Below are 17,560 nucleotides of genomic sequence, written 5' to 3'. Positions count from 1 at the left end.
GAGGAAACACTTTTTCTCACAGAGAGTGGTGAGTCTGTGGAATTCTCTGCCTCAGAGGGCGGTGGAGGCCTGTTCTCTGGATGCTTTCAAGAGAGAGCTAGATTGGGCTCTTAAAGATAGCGGAGTCAGGGGATATGGGGAGAAGGCAGGAACGGGGTACTGATTGGGGATGATCAGCCATGATCACATTGAATGGCGGTGCTGGCTCGAAGGGCCGAATGGCCTACTGCACCTGTTGTCTATTGTCTAAATCCCTTCTCCATAACAGCGGCTGTGGGACTCTGAGTGCTTTTTGATGCACCTTTCCCAAGAGATGTTGGATTTCCTGCTACAATGGACCCAGCAACTGTGGAGGGGAACCATCTAGTGGAGCGCATCTACATAACACATGTTCACAGATTTTTGCCACAATATTAAATGGGAGAATTTATTTCCTTTACCAAGAACTTGCGACATTGGAGCTAAAACAGAGCGGGTCTCTGGACAACCAAGGATGTCGGACACTTACGCAGCGGTAGAGTCACTGCCCCACAGCACCAGAGACCCGGGTTCCATCCTGACTACGGGTGCTGTCTCTACAGAGTTTGTACCTTCTCCCCGGGACCTGCGTGGGTTTTCTCCAGGTGCTCCAGACTTTCCTCCCTCACACAAAGACATACAGGGTGTCCGGGGTTATGGGGAGAAGGCAGGAACCTGGGGTTAAGAGGGAAAGATAGATCAGCAATGAAAGCAAACTCAATGCTAGCATTTATTTCAAGAGGGCTTGTATATAACCATATAATAACCATATAACAATTACAGCACAGAAACAGGCCATCTCGGCCCTACAAGTCCATGCCGACACAACTTTTTTCCCCTAGTCCCACCTGCCTGCACTCATACCATAACCCTCCATTCCCTTCTCATCCATATGCCTATCCAATTTATTTTTAAATGATACCAACGAACCTGCCTCCACCACTTCCACTGGAAACTCATTCCACACCGCTACCACTCTCTGAGTAAAGAAGTTCCCCCTCATGTTACCCCTAAACTTCTGTCCCTTAATTCTGAAGTCATGTCCTTTTGTTTGAATCTTCCCTATTCTCAAAGGGAAAAGCTTGTCCACATCAACTCTGTCTATCCCTCTCATCATTTTAAAGACCTCTATCAAGTCCCCCCTTAACCTTCTGCGCTCCAGAGAATAAAGACCTAACTTGTTCAACCTTTCTCTGTAACTTAGTTGCTGAAACCCAGGCAACATTCTAGTAAATCTCCTCTGTACTCTTTCTATTTTGTTGACATCCTTCCTATAATTGGGCGACCAAAATTGTACACCATACTCCAGATTTGGTCTCACCAATGCCTTGTACAATTTTAATATTACATCCCAGCTTCTATACTCAATGCTCTGATTTATAAAGGCTAGCATACCAAAAGCTTTCTTTACCACCCTATCTATATGAGATTCCACCTTCAAGGAACTATGCACGGTTATTCCCAGGGATGTAAAAACAGGGATGTAATACTGAGGCTCTAAGGCCCTGGTAAGGCCGCATTTGGAATATTGTGAGCAGTTTTGGGCCCCATATCTGAGGAAGGATGTCCCGGCTCTGGAGAGAGTCCAGGGGAGGTTTACAGGAATGATCCCAGGAATGAGTGGGTTGACCTATGATGAGCGTTTGTCGGCACTGGGCCTGTACTCGCTGGAGTTTAGAAGAATGAGGGGGGGACCTCATTGAAACTTACAGAATAGTGAAAGGCTTGGATAGAGTTGATGTGGAGAGGATGTTTCCACTAGTGGGAGAGTCTAGGACTAGAGGTCACAGCCTCAGAATTAAAGGATGTACTTTTAGGAAGGAGATGAGGAGGAATTTCTTTAGTGGCGAATCTGTGGAATTCTTTGCCACAGACGGCTGTGGAGGCCACAAGTCAGTGGATATATTTAAGGCAGAGATAGATAGATTCTTGATTAGAATGGGTGTCAGGGGTTATGAGGAGAAGGCAGGAGAATGGGGTTAGGAGGGAGAGATATATCAGCCATGATTGAATGGGGGAGTGGACTTGATGGGCCGAACGGCCTAATTCTGCTCCTATCACATGATCTGACAATCTCATGCACAGCAGCGAAGACTTGATGGGCCGAATGGCCTAATTCTGTCTCCAATCCCTTATGAAAGAGCGTGGAGTGGGGAGTTCTTTCAAAGGGCCGGCACATGAATGACGGGAATGTGTGTTGATAAAACGGCAGAGAAGTTGCCAAAGGATTTTCGATTCGAAGAGTACTGTCTCCATAAAAGGGGCCTGGAGATGATTAGCCAATCCGTAACGCCACGACTATCTGCACTTCAAGATAATGACTTGTTGAGGCTCAATAAATTGGCCTCTATCTCTCATTTAAGAGCTAGGAGGAACATCACAAACAATGCACAAACACATCTCCCTCAACCCCAATCATCTTTTACAGTTCCTGTAGACCCATTGATCCCTTTCTCACAAGACAAGGACTCGTCACTGATTAGATAATGAGTACAGCTCCCTTCTCATGGTTGTAAGTGTATAATACACTGTGGGGGGGTGGGGCAGTGGTAGAGTTGCTGCCTCAAGGTAGGTAAGCTTTTCCCATTGAGAATAGGGAAGATTCAAACAAGAGGACATGACTTGAGAATTAAGGGACAAAAGTTTAGGGGCAACATGAGGGGGAACTTCTTTACTCAGAGAGTGGTGGCTGTGTGGAATGAGCTTCCAGTGGAAGTGGTGGAGGCAGGTTCGATTTTATCATTTAAAAATAAATTGGATAGGTATATGGACGGGAAAGGAATGGAGGGTTATGGTCTGAGTGCAGGTAGATGGGACTAGGGGAGAGTAAGTGTTCGGCACGGACTAGAAGGGCCGAGATGGCCTGTTTCCATGCTGTAATTGTTATATGGTTATATGGGCGCCAGAGAACCGGGTTCGATCCTGACTACGGGTGCCGTCCATACAGAGTTTGTGCATTCTCCCCGTGACCTGCGTGGGTTTTCTCCGGGTGCTCCGGTTTCCTCCCACACTCCAAAGACGTGTTGGTTTGTGGGTTTATTGGCTCCAGTAGAAATTGTAAAAGTGTGTGTGTGTGTGTGTGTGTGTGTGTGTGTGTGTGTGTGTGTGTGTGTGTGTGTGTGTGTGTGTGTGTGTGTGTGTGTGTGTGTGTGTGTGTGTGTGTGTGTGTGTGTGTGTGTGTGTGTGTGTGTGTGTGTGTGTGTGTGTGTGATGATGCCAGTGTACGGGGTGATCGCTGGTCGGCGCGGACTCGATGGGCTGAAGGGCCTGTTTCCGTGCCGTATTTCTAAAGTCTAAAGCGACGGGAACGATTTTGAGTCCAGAATCGAGTTCTCGCCGCCCACGAGAAAACAAATTGTTCCTCAGTTCAGCCTGAATCATCCACCTGTTGACTGGAGATTGTGGAGATCTCTTGTGTTGAGATACCCCAACCTGTGGAAGCACCACGCCTACACCTCGCTATAATGGTGCCCCAGTTGGAATTATGTTCCAACGTTACCCCCTCTTTCTGCCGAACAAGATTCTTATGGATCGTGGATTGTCACCTTGTTGCGGTGGAGAAGCTCATGTGGTCCTGAGATCCTGAGAGCGATGCTGTCTGGAGCTATCGATGCTCCTGGTAGGGCCACCCATGGCGGTAAGGTCGAGGGGGAGGTCTCTGACAAAGAGCCAATCCAACCGAGACCTCAACGGTGGAACAGGCGGAGGACGATGGCTGACCTTAGTGGAGGAACATGTCACAACGGCTGGGAAGGCGGATGAAGGGTCTCCGGTCATCCTGGACTCCACGCCACTGGATCCTGACCCAGATCCGTCAAGGACCATGTGTGTGGTGGGCTGTCTGTGCACCAGTCTCCCCACGTTAAACAAAGTCACGCACAGGTGATCTCCAACCCTGGGGACAGACACCCATGGTCAGGTCAGCCATGACCGAGGGGGGGGCCTAAGAATTGTCATAATAGCAAGTGTTCATGAATGAGGTCATTGGTCAGAGGAGCAGAATTGGGCCATTCGGCCCATCAAGTCTACCCCGCCATTCAATCATGGCTGATCTATCTCTCCCTCTCCTGCCTTCTCCCAATAACCTCTGTCACCCGTACTAATCAATAACCTGCCAATCACCGCAATCTCCGTTCAAGTGTCTTTGACTGTGAATCAAAACGTTGGCCCAATTCATCTTTCCTGTCTGCCAACCACTTCTCTATCCATGTCAGCACTCTACCCCCAATACCATGTGCCCTAATATTGCCCACTAATCTCCTATGTGGGACCTTATCAAATGCTTTCTGAAAGTCCAGGTACACTACATCCACTGGCTCTCCCTTGTCCATTTTCCTAGTTACATCCTCAAAAAATTCCACAAGATTAGTCAAGCATGATGATTTCCCCTTTGTAAATCCATGCAGACACAGCGCGGAAACAGGCCCTTAGGCCCACCGAGTCCATGCCGACCAGCGATCCCCGCACACTAGCACTATCCTACACACACTAGGGACAATTTACAATCTTTACCAAAGCCAATAAACAATTACTCCAGCACTTTGTGTCTTTTTGTTATAAACCAGCATCTACAGTTCCTTGTATGTACATTGGTTTTAAAATGGTTTGCATAGTTTGAGAATAACAAATGTATCCCCACTGTTTAATACAAAAAATGGAGTGAGGAAACACAAAAATACTATGTAGCCTAATGTCAGAAATACTAATCCTACCTGATGTTCCGGTTACTAAACTCACTAACTCCCGCTCCCATTCTCCCACTGATCTTTCTGCCTTGGGCCTGAATGGCGGAGCTGAGAGTTCTAATTCTACTCCTACTCTTTATGACCTAGTGCTGCAGGTCCCGCTGAGTTACTCCAGCATTTTGTGTCAGTGGTCAGAAATACAGAACATGTTAGAATCTATTATTAGGGTTGTGGTAACAGCCAGGGATCAGCGATGGGTTTTGGGACAAAGTTGATGCAAATTTATGAAAGAAATGTCATCTGTGGTGGTGAATGTCAGATTCGAAAATAGTCGAGGATGTGGCATGTGTGGAGTTTTTAAATACTTTTTTTTAAAAAAATTAAATTTTATTAGAAGTGAATACAGTACAAAACAGTACAGTGGAACCTAATCTTAGGTTGCCAACCTTAACCCATTCTATGTACAACCTCTAGTTTTATGTTTTGAGAAGGAAGTAAGCAAGACAAGAAAAACAAGTTTAGGGGTAACATGAGGGGGAACTTCTTTACGCAGAGGGTGGTAGCGGTGTGGAATGAGCTTCCAGTTGGAAGTGGTGGAGGCAGGTTCGTTGGTATCATTTAAAAATAAATTGGATAGGCATATGGATGAGAAGGGAATGGAGGGTTATGGTATGAGTGCAGGCAAGTGGGACTAAGGGAAAAATGTTGTTCGGCACGGACTTGTAGGGCCGAGATGGCCTGTTTCCGTGCTGTAATTGTTATATGGTTATTAAAACTATAGAGCGGGGAAAAAGAGGAAAAATAGATGGTAGCGAATAGAAAAACGTAAAGTGTGTATATATTAAAAAAAAAAGAAAAAGTGGCCCCTTAAAAGAGAAATTTTCAAATCTGTATTCGGAGATGTAGATCTATCCACAGCATGAACTGAAATCAGCAATCCTTACGGTACCGCTGCATCACATGATTCCAAAAAGTCGATGAAAGGAGACCAACTCTTTAAGAATTGATCATAGTTATTAGGTCATATTGGTCATAAATTGGTCATATATTAGTCGGAGTCTCATTTCTTCAAGGCGTGCTATGTCCATCATATTCCTAATCCACATTTTAACAGTTGATGTGGTTGTATTTTTCCCAAATTTAAGTATCAATTTCTTTCCAATTATTAACCCATAAATTTAAAAAAACATTTTGATCTTTATTTAAATTGGTATCTTCTCCTATTATTCCAAATATAATCCATTCCGTTTTAGGTTCTATTGTGGACTTGAAAAGCTTTGTAAATATATCAAATATATCGCTCCAAAATGTATTCAACTTTGTACATCCTACAAATGAAAAATGAAAAATGAAATGAAATGATTCAATTTATTATCATTGTCAGTGTACAGTACAGAGACAACGAAATGCATTTTTAGCATCTCCCTTGAAAGGGAGACACAGGGCGTCGCGGTGTGCCCGCGCCTGCCGCCGTAACATTCCATTACAGGCAAAGGTGGGTGAAGTGTCTTGCCCAAGGACACAACAACAGTATGCACTCCAAGCGGGATTTGAACCGGCTACCCTCCGGTCGCCAGCCGAACTCTTAGCCCATTGTGCTATCTGTCGTCCGTGAATGAATGTGTTATATTAGCGTTTTGAAACAAACATTTATCGCATCTGGGAGAGACGTTTGGATAAAATTTATTCAACCTCGTTTTTGAATAATATAGTCTGTGTAATAGTTTGAATTGAATTAAATTATGTCTTGCATTAATAGAACAATTATGTGTGTTCATCAGATACTTTTCCCATCTATCCTTTTTAAATACTTTTAATAAGGATAAAATTAATGGGATTTGGATAATGGATCAGGAATTAAGAAGCTCAGAGTGTAGCCTCACTAATGGGATGTAAACGGGATCAGTGCTGAGGCCCCAGCTGCTCTCAATTTGGAAAAAGTCAATGATTTAGATTCGGCCGGGCTCCACATTTGCCGATGAAGTGTCGAGGCTGGCAGCGGCGGCTGCGGCAACTTGTGAGGGGATTTGCAGAGAGACTTCACTGTGCCTGAGGCAGCTGAGTCAATGGGCCATGACACTTGGAATGTGTAAAGGAAATTAGTGAGTTGGTTATCTAAAGACTGAAGTACCAGATTGGACGACGTGAGTGTTCGGAGGGAGGGGATTACTCTTGTACACAAAGTACTGAAAGTTACTGCGCATCAAAAGCAAGCGTGTGCTGAATTACTATAAGGTCCTGATTGATGGGAGTAGAATTACTGAATATGTCCTCTCCAGAATTCCATCATGGCTGATCTATCTCTCCCTCCTAACCCCATTCTCCTGCCTTCTCCCCGTAACCCCTAACACCCGTACTAATCAAATCTATCTATCTCTGCCTTAAATATATCAATAGACAATAGGTGCAGGAGTAGAGGCCATTCGGCCCTTTGAGCCAGCACCGCCATTCAACGTGATCATGGCTGATCATCCCCAATCAGTACCCCGTTCCTGCCTTCTCCCCATATCCCCTGACTCCGCTATTTTTTAAGAGCCCTATCTAGCTCTCTCTTGAAAGCATCCAGAGAACCGGCCTCCACCGCCCTCTGGGGCAGAGAATTACACAGACTCACCGCTCTGTGAGAAAAAGTGTTCCCTGTTTCTGGACTCCCCCAACATCGGGAACATGTTTCCTGCCTCCAGCATGCCCAACCCCTTAACAATCTTATATGTTTCAATGAGATGCCCTCTCATCCTTCTAAACTCCAGAGTGTACAAGCCCAGATGCTCCATTCTCTCAGCATATGACAGTCCTGCCATCCCGGGAATTAACCTGGTGAACCTACAATAGCAAGAATGTCCTTCCTCAAATTAGTGGGCCAAAACTGCACACAATACTCCAGATGTGGTCTCACTTGGGGTCTGTACAACTGCAGAAGGACCTCTTTACTCCTATATTCGATTCCTCGTGTTATAAAGGCCAACATGCCATTTGCTTTCTTAGGCATCTAAAGGCCATTGACTTGGCCTCCGCAGCCGTCTGTGGCAAAGGTTTCCACAGATTCACCACCCTCTGACTCAAGAAATTCCTCCATCTCCTTCCTAAAGGAATGTGTGAGGCTGCTACCTCTAGTCCTTTAGTTTGGTCCAGGCCCCAAACACGTGTGGACAAAAGGAGGAAGACCGACTGAATTTTATTGCCTTCCTTCACAATGATCACAACTGTGGTGAACGTTTATGTTAACATAGAAATATAGAAATTAGGTGCAGGAGTAGAGGCCATTCGGCCCTTCGAGCCTGCACCGCCATTCAATATGATCATGGCTGATCATCCAACTCAGTATCCCGTACCTGCCTTCGCTCCATACCCCCTGATCCCTTTAGCCACAAGGGCCACATCTAACTCCCTCTTAAATATAGCCTATGAACTGTGGCCTCAACTACCCTCTGTGGCAGAGAGTTCCAGAGATTCACCACTCTCTGTGTGAAAAAAGTTCTTCTCATCTCCTTCTATTGTTCTTTTTAATTGTGGTGTGTTGTTTTTTAATTGTTTTTTACTGGCTGCACGGTAACTGGAATATCACTGCACCTTAACTGGTGCATGCGACAACAAACCGTGAATGTGAATCTGTCTGATAAACGAGCTACTGTCTGATGTCGCTGTTGCAGATGTTGGACTTTGTCTCTGGAACTGCTGTGTTACAATACGGAGCTGAATTGAGCACTTTATTGTCACTTGCCAGGGCCAGGAAGTGAGCGGGCAAGATCATCTCTGACCCCTCTCACCCTGGCCACAAACTCTTTGAATCACTTCCCTCTGGAAGGCAACTCCGGACTGTCAAAGCTGCAACAGCCAGACATAAAAACAGTTTTTATCCACGAGTAGTTGCTCTACTCAACAGACAAAAATCTGTAGCCTCCCTTTGATCTGGTATTTTGTTGGTTCACAAGCTTGATCAATGGTGTTTTATCATGAATGTTTATTATTATTAATATTCAGTGTTTACTGAGTTGCTGTCACTGTATTTCAACTACATAGAAACATAGACAAAAAATAATAAAAACGCGCACAGGCTGCAGAGGCCGCTGCTGACGAGAGTCGCGCCGCCTACATTTCATGTCGTTACTTGTGGGCGGAGCACCAAGGCAAATTCCTTGTATGGGAATGCTTGGCCAATAAACGCACTTAGTTACGTACATACTTGCCACATGATCAAGTGAAATTGTGTTTGCTGCCCAGAGGTCTGGAAGGAGAGAACGGTTGTTTTAAATAATATTTATTGCACCGTCAAACACAGATTATGTTGCAATATCCAGGCTCAATCTTTCCAAATGTATATTATCAAAACAGAAGGGTTGAGTATTATACAAACAATATGGGCGGGCATGTTCATAAAATCAACAATGGGGGGGGTGGGGGGGGGGGGGGGGTGGTGGGGGGGGGTGGTGGGGTTGGGGGTGGGGGGGGGGGGGGGGGGGGGGGGGGGGGGTGGGGGGGGGTGGGGGGGGGGGGTGGGTGGGGGGGGGGGGTGGGTGGGTGTGGGGGTGGGGGGTGGGGGGGGTGGGGGGGGTGGGGGGGGTGGGTGGGTGGGGGGTGGGGGGGGGTGGGTGGGGGTGGGAGGTGGGGGGGGGGTGGGTGTGGGGTGGGGGGGGGTGTGGGTGGGGGTGGGTGGGGTGTGGGTGGGGGGGTGGGTGGGGGGTGGGTGGGTGGGTGGGGGGGTGGGGGGGGGTGGGGTGGGTGGGGGGGTGGGGTGTGGGTGGGTGGGGGGGGGGGTGGAGATGGGTGGGGGGGGGTGGGTGGGGGGTGGGGGGGGTAAATAATAATAATAAATAAATACATACATCAGTAAAGTGCAGAAGGTGAGTAGTGGACACAGGGAGCAGGTACAATGATTCGTTGTGAAGACTCTTGTTTCTAACTGTCTTGTCCTCTGTCCCTTATAATGTCATTAAAACGGACGGTTTATGGGCCTGTCCCTCTTGGCCGTTATTTGCGCCTCATTTACGCGTCTTGTTGTGACGCACGGGTAGCGTGTGGGTAGCGCGGGACGGGCAAGTGGAGAGGCGCGGAGTAGTGTGGAGTTGTGCACGGTATCGCGCGGCGCTCTGGGATTTTGTGCTGCACTAAATCCTCAAGCGCCACTTGCGTGACTCATCGTGTACGCACACTGACGTATGGGGTACACACACTGACGTATGGGGTACGCACACTGACGTATCGAGTACGCACACTGATGTATCGGGTACGCACATTGACGTATCGAGTACACACACTGACGTATCGAGTACACACACTGACGTATCGAGTACGCACGCTGATGTATCGGGTACGCACATTGACGTATCGAGTACGCACACTGATGTATCGGGTACGCACATTGACGTATCGAGTACACACACTGACGTATCGAGTACGCACACTGATGTATCGGGTACGCACATTGACGTATCGAGTACACACACTGACGTATCGAGTACGCACACTGATGTATAGAGTACGCACACTGACGTATCGGGTACGCACACTGACGTATCGAGTACGCACGCTGACGTATCGTGTACGCACGCTGACGTATCATGTACGCACGCTGACGTATCGTGTACCCCCGCTGACGTTACGTGTACGCACGCTGACGTACCGTGTAATCACGCTGGCGTCACGTGTACGCACCCTGACGTATCGAGTACGCACGCTGATGTATAGAGTACGCACACTGACGTATCGAGTATGCACACTGATGTATAGAGTACGCACACTGACGTATCGAGTACGCACACTGATGTATCGAGTACGCACACTGACGTATCGAGTACGCACACTGATGTATCGAGTACGCACACTGACGTATCGAGTATGCACACTGATGTATAGAGTACGCACACTGACGTATCGAGTACGCACACTGATGTATAGAGTACGCACACTGACGTATCAAGTATTCACGCTGATGTATCGGGTACGCACACTGACGTCCCGACGTCTCACGTGTATCGCATGGTTACGTCACCGTGCATAACCATTCGTCGCCGCGAGGCGCAGGATATTCTAATGACGTCACGCGCACCAGACGGCACGATGACGCGTGATTTGCGCACGATCTCGCGCGTCAACCTATTTTACATATGAGGCGCTAATGACGCCAAGTGGGACAGGCCCTTTAGAGTGTAGACAGGTTTGTGTTATGTGTCAATATTCTTCTGTGCAAGAAATGACATGAGTGGTTGCCAGATTGTATTAAAATGGTTGACTCTATCCTTTAGAACATATCTTATTGTTCCTGATGTTGGGGAAGTCCAGGACAAGGGGTCACAGTTTAAGGATAAGGGGGAAATCTTTTAAAACCGAGATGAGAAGAACTTTTTTCACACAGAGAGTGGTGAATCTCTGGAACTCTCTGCCACAGAGGGTAGTCGAGGCCACAGTTCATTGGCTATATTTAAGAGGGAGTTAGATGTGGCCCTTGTGGCTAAGGGGATCAGGGGGTATGGAGAGAAGGCAGGTACGGGATACTGAGTTGGATGATCCGCCATGATCATATTGAATGGCGGTGCAGGCTCGAAGGGCCGAATGGCCTACTCATGCACCTAATTTCTATGTTTCTATGTTTCTCTGTTCTTCCCCCCCTTCCGTTCTCCTCTTCCTCCCCGCCCCCCTCTCTCCCTCCCCCCTCTCCCCCTTCTCTCCTCCCCCTCTCTCCTCCTCCTCCTCCCCTCCTCCTCTCCCCTCCTCCCCCTCCTCTCCTCCTCTCTCTCCCCCCTCTCTCTCTCTATCCCCCTCCCCCCCCCCCCCCCCCCCCCCCTCTCTCTGTGCCTCTGGGCTATTGTGAAGAGGACGCGCCGGGCAGTGAGTGAGCGAGTGACTGACTTTGGTGCCTTCAAACTTTGATTCTGCTGTGTGTGTGGGGAAGTTAGAAACACATAGAAACATAGACAATAGGTGCAGGAGTAGGCCATTCGGCCCTTCGAACCTGCACCGCCATTCAATATGATCATGGCTGATCATCCAACTCAGTATCCCATCCCTGCCTTCTCTCCATACCCTCTGATCCCCTTAGCCACAAGGGCCACATCTAACTCCCTCTTAAATATAGCCAATGAACTGTGGCCTCGACTACCTTCTGTGGCAGAGAATTCCACAGATTCACCACTCTCTGTGTGAAAAAAGTTCTTCTCATCTCGGTTTTAAATGATTTCCCCCTTATCCTTTTATGTCAAACCCTATAGTGTGGTGTGTCCCTTATTGTTATTGTATGGCTGTATTGGAATTTCATTTCACTGTGCCATTTGGCACATGTGATGAATAAATCTATCTTGTATCTTGTATCTCTTGGATGATTTGACTGGGTGATATAGAGTGTGTATTTGAGCACCAGGCAGCGACCTCACGCCGTGGACTCTGGCATCTGGTGGAGGCGACGGTGCGGGAGGTGGCAGCAGCGAGCGGGGAAAGTTGGGGGGAAAGTTAGTGTTGTGTTTGTGTGTGTGAGAGTTAGTGCGGGCCGGTCTATCTCTCCCTCCCTCTCTCCCTGCCTGGAGCAGTGTGAGTGTGTGTGTGAGATCCTGGCCCGGCTCCAGCCTGGTTTAGAGTTCTTTATTGGCCAACCCAACAAAGTTCCGAGTGATTTCCAAGTCAGATGTAAGGGCTGTAGTGTCGGGTTTGGAGCAGCGGGCGATGGCCGTGAGTTTTGGACGCCGGGTGGTTTTATCTGCGGCAAGGTCCAGTCCCGTCCCGTCCCGTCTCCCCGCCACTGACTGACTGACCCTCGCTGCAGCACAGACACACAGTTCCTCCAGGACACCGACTCGTGCCTCGCTGCGCTGCCGCGCCGGGGGCCCCATGGCCCGGCCTGGGGAGGACATCGCCCCGCTGGCGGAGCACGGACAGGCCGACCAGGGAACCCCGGCTGCCGGCTCCGGACCCCACAGCCCCGGCTCCCCCCGGCCCTCGCCCCGAAACTCCCCGCAGATCCTCCACAAGATCATCATGAACAGAAGCATCCGGCTACAACGGCGCCGCTTCACTGTGGCTCAGACCAGGTAACATGGGGGCAGGGAGAGGGGAGAGGGGAGAGAGGGGGAGAGGGGAAGAGGGGAAGAAGGAGAGAGTGAGAGGGGAGAGAGGGAGAGAAGGGGGGGGAGAGAGAGAGGGGGGGATAGAAGGGGAGAGAGGGAGAGAAGGGGGGTGGAGAAGAGAGAAGGGGGGAGAAGGGGGAGATAGAGAGAGGGGGATAGAGAGGGAGAGAGAAGAGAATAGAGGGGGAGGAGAGAGGGGGAGAGAGAAGAGAGGGGGGAGAGAAGGGAGAGGGAGAGGGGAGAGAAGGGAGGGAGAAGAGAGGGGGAGAGAGAGGAAGAGGGAGAGAAGAGAGGGATAGATAGAAGAGAGGGGGAGAGAGAGAGAGGGGGATAGAAGGGGAGAGAGGAAGAGAAGGGGGAGAAGAAGAGAGAGAGAGGGGGGGATAGAAGGGGAGAGAGGGAGAGAAGGGGGGGGGAGAGAAGAGAAGGGGAGAGAGAGGGGAAAAGGGATAGATAGAAGAGAGAGGGGGAGAATGGAAGGGGAGAAGGATAAGGGATAGATAGAAGAGAGGGGGAGAAGGAGAGAGAGAGGGGGATAGAGGGAGAGAAGGGGGAGAGAGGGAGAGAGAGAGGGGGGGAGAGGAGAGAGGGACAGAGAGAGGGGGAAGGGAGAGGAAGAGGTGGGCAACATTTAACGTTAACAGCAAACAGACACAGACTAGGTCAGAGTCAGAGACTAAGTGGATGTGGAGAGGATGTCTCCACTGGTGGGAGAGTCTAGGACTCGAGGTCACAGCCTCAGAATTAAAGGATGTTCCTTTAGATAGAAGATGAGGAGAAATGTCTTCAGTCAGAGGGTGGTGAATCTGTGGAATTCTCTGCCACAGACGGCTGTGGAGGCCACAAGTCAGTGGATATTTTTTAAGGCAGAGATAGATAGATTATTGATTAGTGCGGGTGTCAGGGGTTATGGGGAGAAGGCAGGAGAATGGGGTTGGGAGGGAGAGATAGATCAGCCGTGATTGAATGGTGGAATAGACTCGACGGGCCGAATGGCCCAATTCTGCTCCTATCACTTATGATCTTAAGTGCTCGAGTAACTCAGGGGGACAGGCAGCATCTCTGGAGAAATGTAATGGGTGATGTTTTGGGTCGAGACCCTTCTTCAGACTGAGGGACAGGGGAGAGGGAAACGAGAGATTTAGATGGAGAGCAAATAAATGAAAAATATGCAAAAAAGTTTCAATGACAAAGGAAACTGGCCATTGTTAGTTGTGGGCCAGTCTGAAGAAGGGTCTCGACCCAAAACCCCACCTATTTCTTTTCTCCAGAGATGCTGCCTGACAGGATAAAAGGAATAACGTTTAGTGCAAGATAAAGTCCGATTAAAGATGGTCCGAGGGTCTCCAATGAGGTAGATGGGAGGTCAGGACCGCTCTCTAGTTGGTGAGAGGACGGTTCAGTTGCCTGATAACAGCCGGGAAGAAACTGCCCCTGAATCTGGAGGTGTGTGTGCGTTCGTTTTCACACTTCTGCACCTCTTGCCTGATGGGAGAGGGGAGAAGAGGGAGTGACCATGGGGTGAGACTGGTCCTTGATGATGCTGCTGGCCTTGCCGAGGCAGCGTGAGGTGTAGACGGAGATGGAAGGGAGGTTGGTTTGTGTGTGTGATGGTCTGGGCTGTTGCGTCCACAATTCTCTGTGATTTCTTGCGGGTCTTGGACGGAGCTGTTCCCAAACCGTGCTGTGATGCTTCACGATAAAATGCTCTCCACATCTGTAGAAGTTGGTGAGAGTTTCTGGGGACAAGCTGTTTACAGTAACGGTTCCAAGTTCAATCTTGTGGCAATTCATGTGGATTGTTAGTGTGTATCGTCATAAAGCCCTTGGTATACTGACCTGTATTACACCTTTCCCCATCTGTGTACAATGAACAGTGAAACCTTTGTACTTTACCTAAAGTAATGTGTCGGAAGGATGCTGGTTTAAACCGAAGGTAGACACAAAATGTTGGAGTAACTCAACGGTTCAGGCAGCATCGCTGGAGGGAAAGACTGGATAGACTCGGCTTGTACTCGCTAGAATTTAGAAGATTGAGAGGGGATCTTATAGAAACTTACAAAATTCTTAAGGGGTTGGACAGGCTAAATGCAGGAAGATTGTTCCCGATGTTGGGGAAATCCAGGACAAGGGGCCACAGTTTAAGGATAAGGGGGAAATCTTTTGGGACCGAGATGGAAAAACATTTTTCACACCGAGAGGGGTGAATCTGTGGAATTCTCTGCCGCAGAATGTAGTTGAGGCCACACAGTTCATTGGCTATATTTAAGAGGGAGTTAGATGTGGTCCTTGTGGCTAAAGGGATCAGGGGGTATGGAGAGAAGGCAGGGATGGGATACTGAGTTGGATGATCAGCCATGATCATATTAGAAACATAGAAACATAGAAATTAGGTGCGGCAGTAGGCCATTCGGCCTCTACTCCTGCACCTATTTTCTATGTTTCTATGTTTCTAACTCAGTATCCCGTACCTGCCTTCTCTTTTGACCATACATTACCTGATCCCTTTTAGCCACAAGGGCCCACCCTAACTCCCCATCTTGTGTGTATAGCCAATGACTGGCCTCAACTACCTCTCTGTGGCAGAGAGTTCCAGAGATTCACCACTCTCTGTGTGTGAAAAATATTGAATGGCGGTGCAAAATGCTCGAAGGGCCGAATGGCCTCTACTCCTGCACCTATTTTCTATGAATGGGTGACGTTTTGGGTTGGAATCCGTCTTCAGTCTGATGAAAGGTTTTGACCCGAAACATTACCCATTCGTTCGCTCCAGAGATGCTCCCTGTCCCACCATGTTGCGTTTTGAGGAAAGACAATACATGATTACAATCGAGCCGTCCACAGTGTACAGATACAGGATAAATGGAATAACGTTTAGTGCAATGTATAGTCCAGTAAAGTCCGATTAAAGATAGTCCGAGGGTCTCCAATGAGGTAGATGGGGAGGTCAGGACCGCTCTCTCTAGATGGTGGAGGATGTTCAGTTGCCTGTAATGGCCGCAACTAAACTGTCCCTGAATCTGAAGGTGTGTGTGCGTTTTTCTCACACTTCAGACCCTCTTGCCTGACTGGGAGAGGGGAGAAAAGGAGAGTGACCGGGGGTGTGAGACTGGTCCTTGGATGATGCCTTGCTGGCCTTGCCGAGGCAGCGTGAAGAGGACATGACTTCAGAATTAAGGGACAGAAGTTTAGGGGTTAACATGAGGGGGAACTTCTTTACTCAGAGAGTGGTAGCGGTGTGGAATGAGCTTCCAGTGGAAGTGGTGGAGGCAGGTTCGTTGGTATCATTTAAAAATAAATTGGATAGGCATATGGATGAGAAGGGAATGGAATGTTATGGTATGAGTGGCAGGCAGGTGGGACTACGGGAAAAAAAGTTGTTTGGCACGGACTTGTAGGGCCGAGATGGCCTGTTTCCGTGCTGTAATTGTTATATGGTTATATTAGATGGAGTCGATGGAAGGGAGGGGTTTAAGAAGGAACTGCAGATGCTGGAAAATTGAAGGTGGACAAAAATGCTGGAGAAACTCAGCGGGTGCAGCAGCGTCTATGGAGCGAAGGAAATAGGCAACGTTTCGGGTCGAGGGTCAAGTTGGGTGTGTACACGGTTGCACGGTCGTGGGGGTACAAGGAGTAAAGAAGGGGGGCTGAGAGCACACCCTTACGGAACTCCAGTGTCGAGGATTATTGTAGAGGATGATCTGCCCCCACCCCCCCTCGCTGATTGGGGTCCGTTAGTCAGGAAGTACAGAAATGAGCGCTGACTCCAAAATCATCTCCCAGCTTTGGAGATGAGTGGGATTGGGATGGGGTGATGGTATTGAAAGCAGAGCTGTGGTCTATCAATAGGCCTGGTCTGTATATCAGCTCTGATCTACACAGTGTCGTAGAATATATGGGTATGCTCTACAATAACACACCATTTGTCACTGCTATAACAAATCATCCGCTACGATAACACTGTATGTTATAAAATAACACCCTGTCTCACTGGATATCACACGTTTTACACCCCTTTATTCTTAAATCTATTAATGGCTCAGCGGTAAGCCATTTAGAACGGAGACGAGGAAACACTTTTTCACACAGAGAGTTGTGAGTCTGTGGAATTCTCTGCCTCAGATGGCGGTGGAGGCCGGTTCTCTGGATACTTTCTACTACTAGAGAGGGCTCTTAAAGATAGCGGAGTCAGGGGATATGGGGAGAAGGCAGGAACGGGGAACTGATTGGGGATGATCAGCCATGATCACATTGAATGGCGGTGCTGGCTCGAAGGGCCGAATGGCCTCTACTCCTGCACCTATTGTCTATTGTCAGAACACAATAATTGTACGCCAGGCAACACACCCAGTGACCTGTGTGGGTTTTCTCCGGGTGCTCTGGTTTCCTCCCAAACTCCAAAGACGTGCAGGTTCGTAGGTTAATTGGCTTCTGTAAATTGTTCCCTAGTGTGTGTGTGTGTGTAGGATACATTCTTGATTAGTACGGGTGTCAGAGGGGATAGGAGGGAGAGATAGATCAGCCGTGACTGAATGGCGGAGGGGACTTGATGGGCCGAATGGCCTAATTCTACTCCTATCATTTACGATCTTGTGAACTTGTGCAGGAGATGGTGGGTCGGCACGGGCAGGGTGGGCCGAAGGGCCTGTTTCCACGCTGTATCTCTAATCTAAACTAATCTGCTCAAAATTACGCATTGCTTTAAGGTAGCAAAAATGCTGAGAAACTCAGCTGGTGAGGCAGCATCTATTGGAGCGACGGAAATAGGCAGACGTTTCGGTCAGAACACAATAATTGTAACAC

At 48.6% G+C, this 17,560-nt stretch overlaps 1 protein-coding gene across 4 annotated transcripts in view; it reads left to right on the top strand.

Annotated features, from left to right (window-relative positions):
* Positions 1-17,560, top strand: part of LOC129710960 (cAMP-specific 3',5'-cyclic phosphodiesterase 4C-like) — a 159,257-nt gene that overhangs the window by 69,103 nt on the left and 72,594 nt on the right. Inside the window, exon 1 of one of the 4 annotated variants that reach the window (XM_055658284.1) lies at positions 12,155-12,721. The exons of the other annotated variants lie outside the window; for them this stretch is intronic. Coding sequence (XP_055514259.1) covers positions 12,522-12,721 — 200 coding nt within the window. The 5' untranslated portion in view covers positions 12,155-12,521. Of the gene's footprint in view, positions 1-12,154; positions 12,722-17,560 lie in introns of those variants that run through there. 4 annotated transcript variants of the gene reach the window in all.

This window comes from Leucoraja erinacea, chromosome 29 (genome assembly GCF_028641065.1).
Source record: "Leucoraja erinacea ecotype New England chromosome 29, Leri_hhj_1, whole genome shotgun sequence".
NCBI classification, from domain to species: domain Eukaryota; kingdom Metazoa; phylum Chordata; class Chondrichthyes; order Rajiformes; family Rajidae; genus Leucoraja; species Leucoraja erinaceus.
Note: the sequence above shows the minus strand (reverse complement) of the source record. Positions and strands in the feature narration are given on the sequence as shown.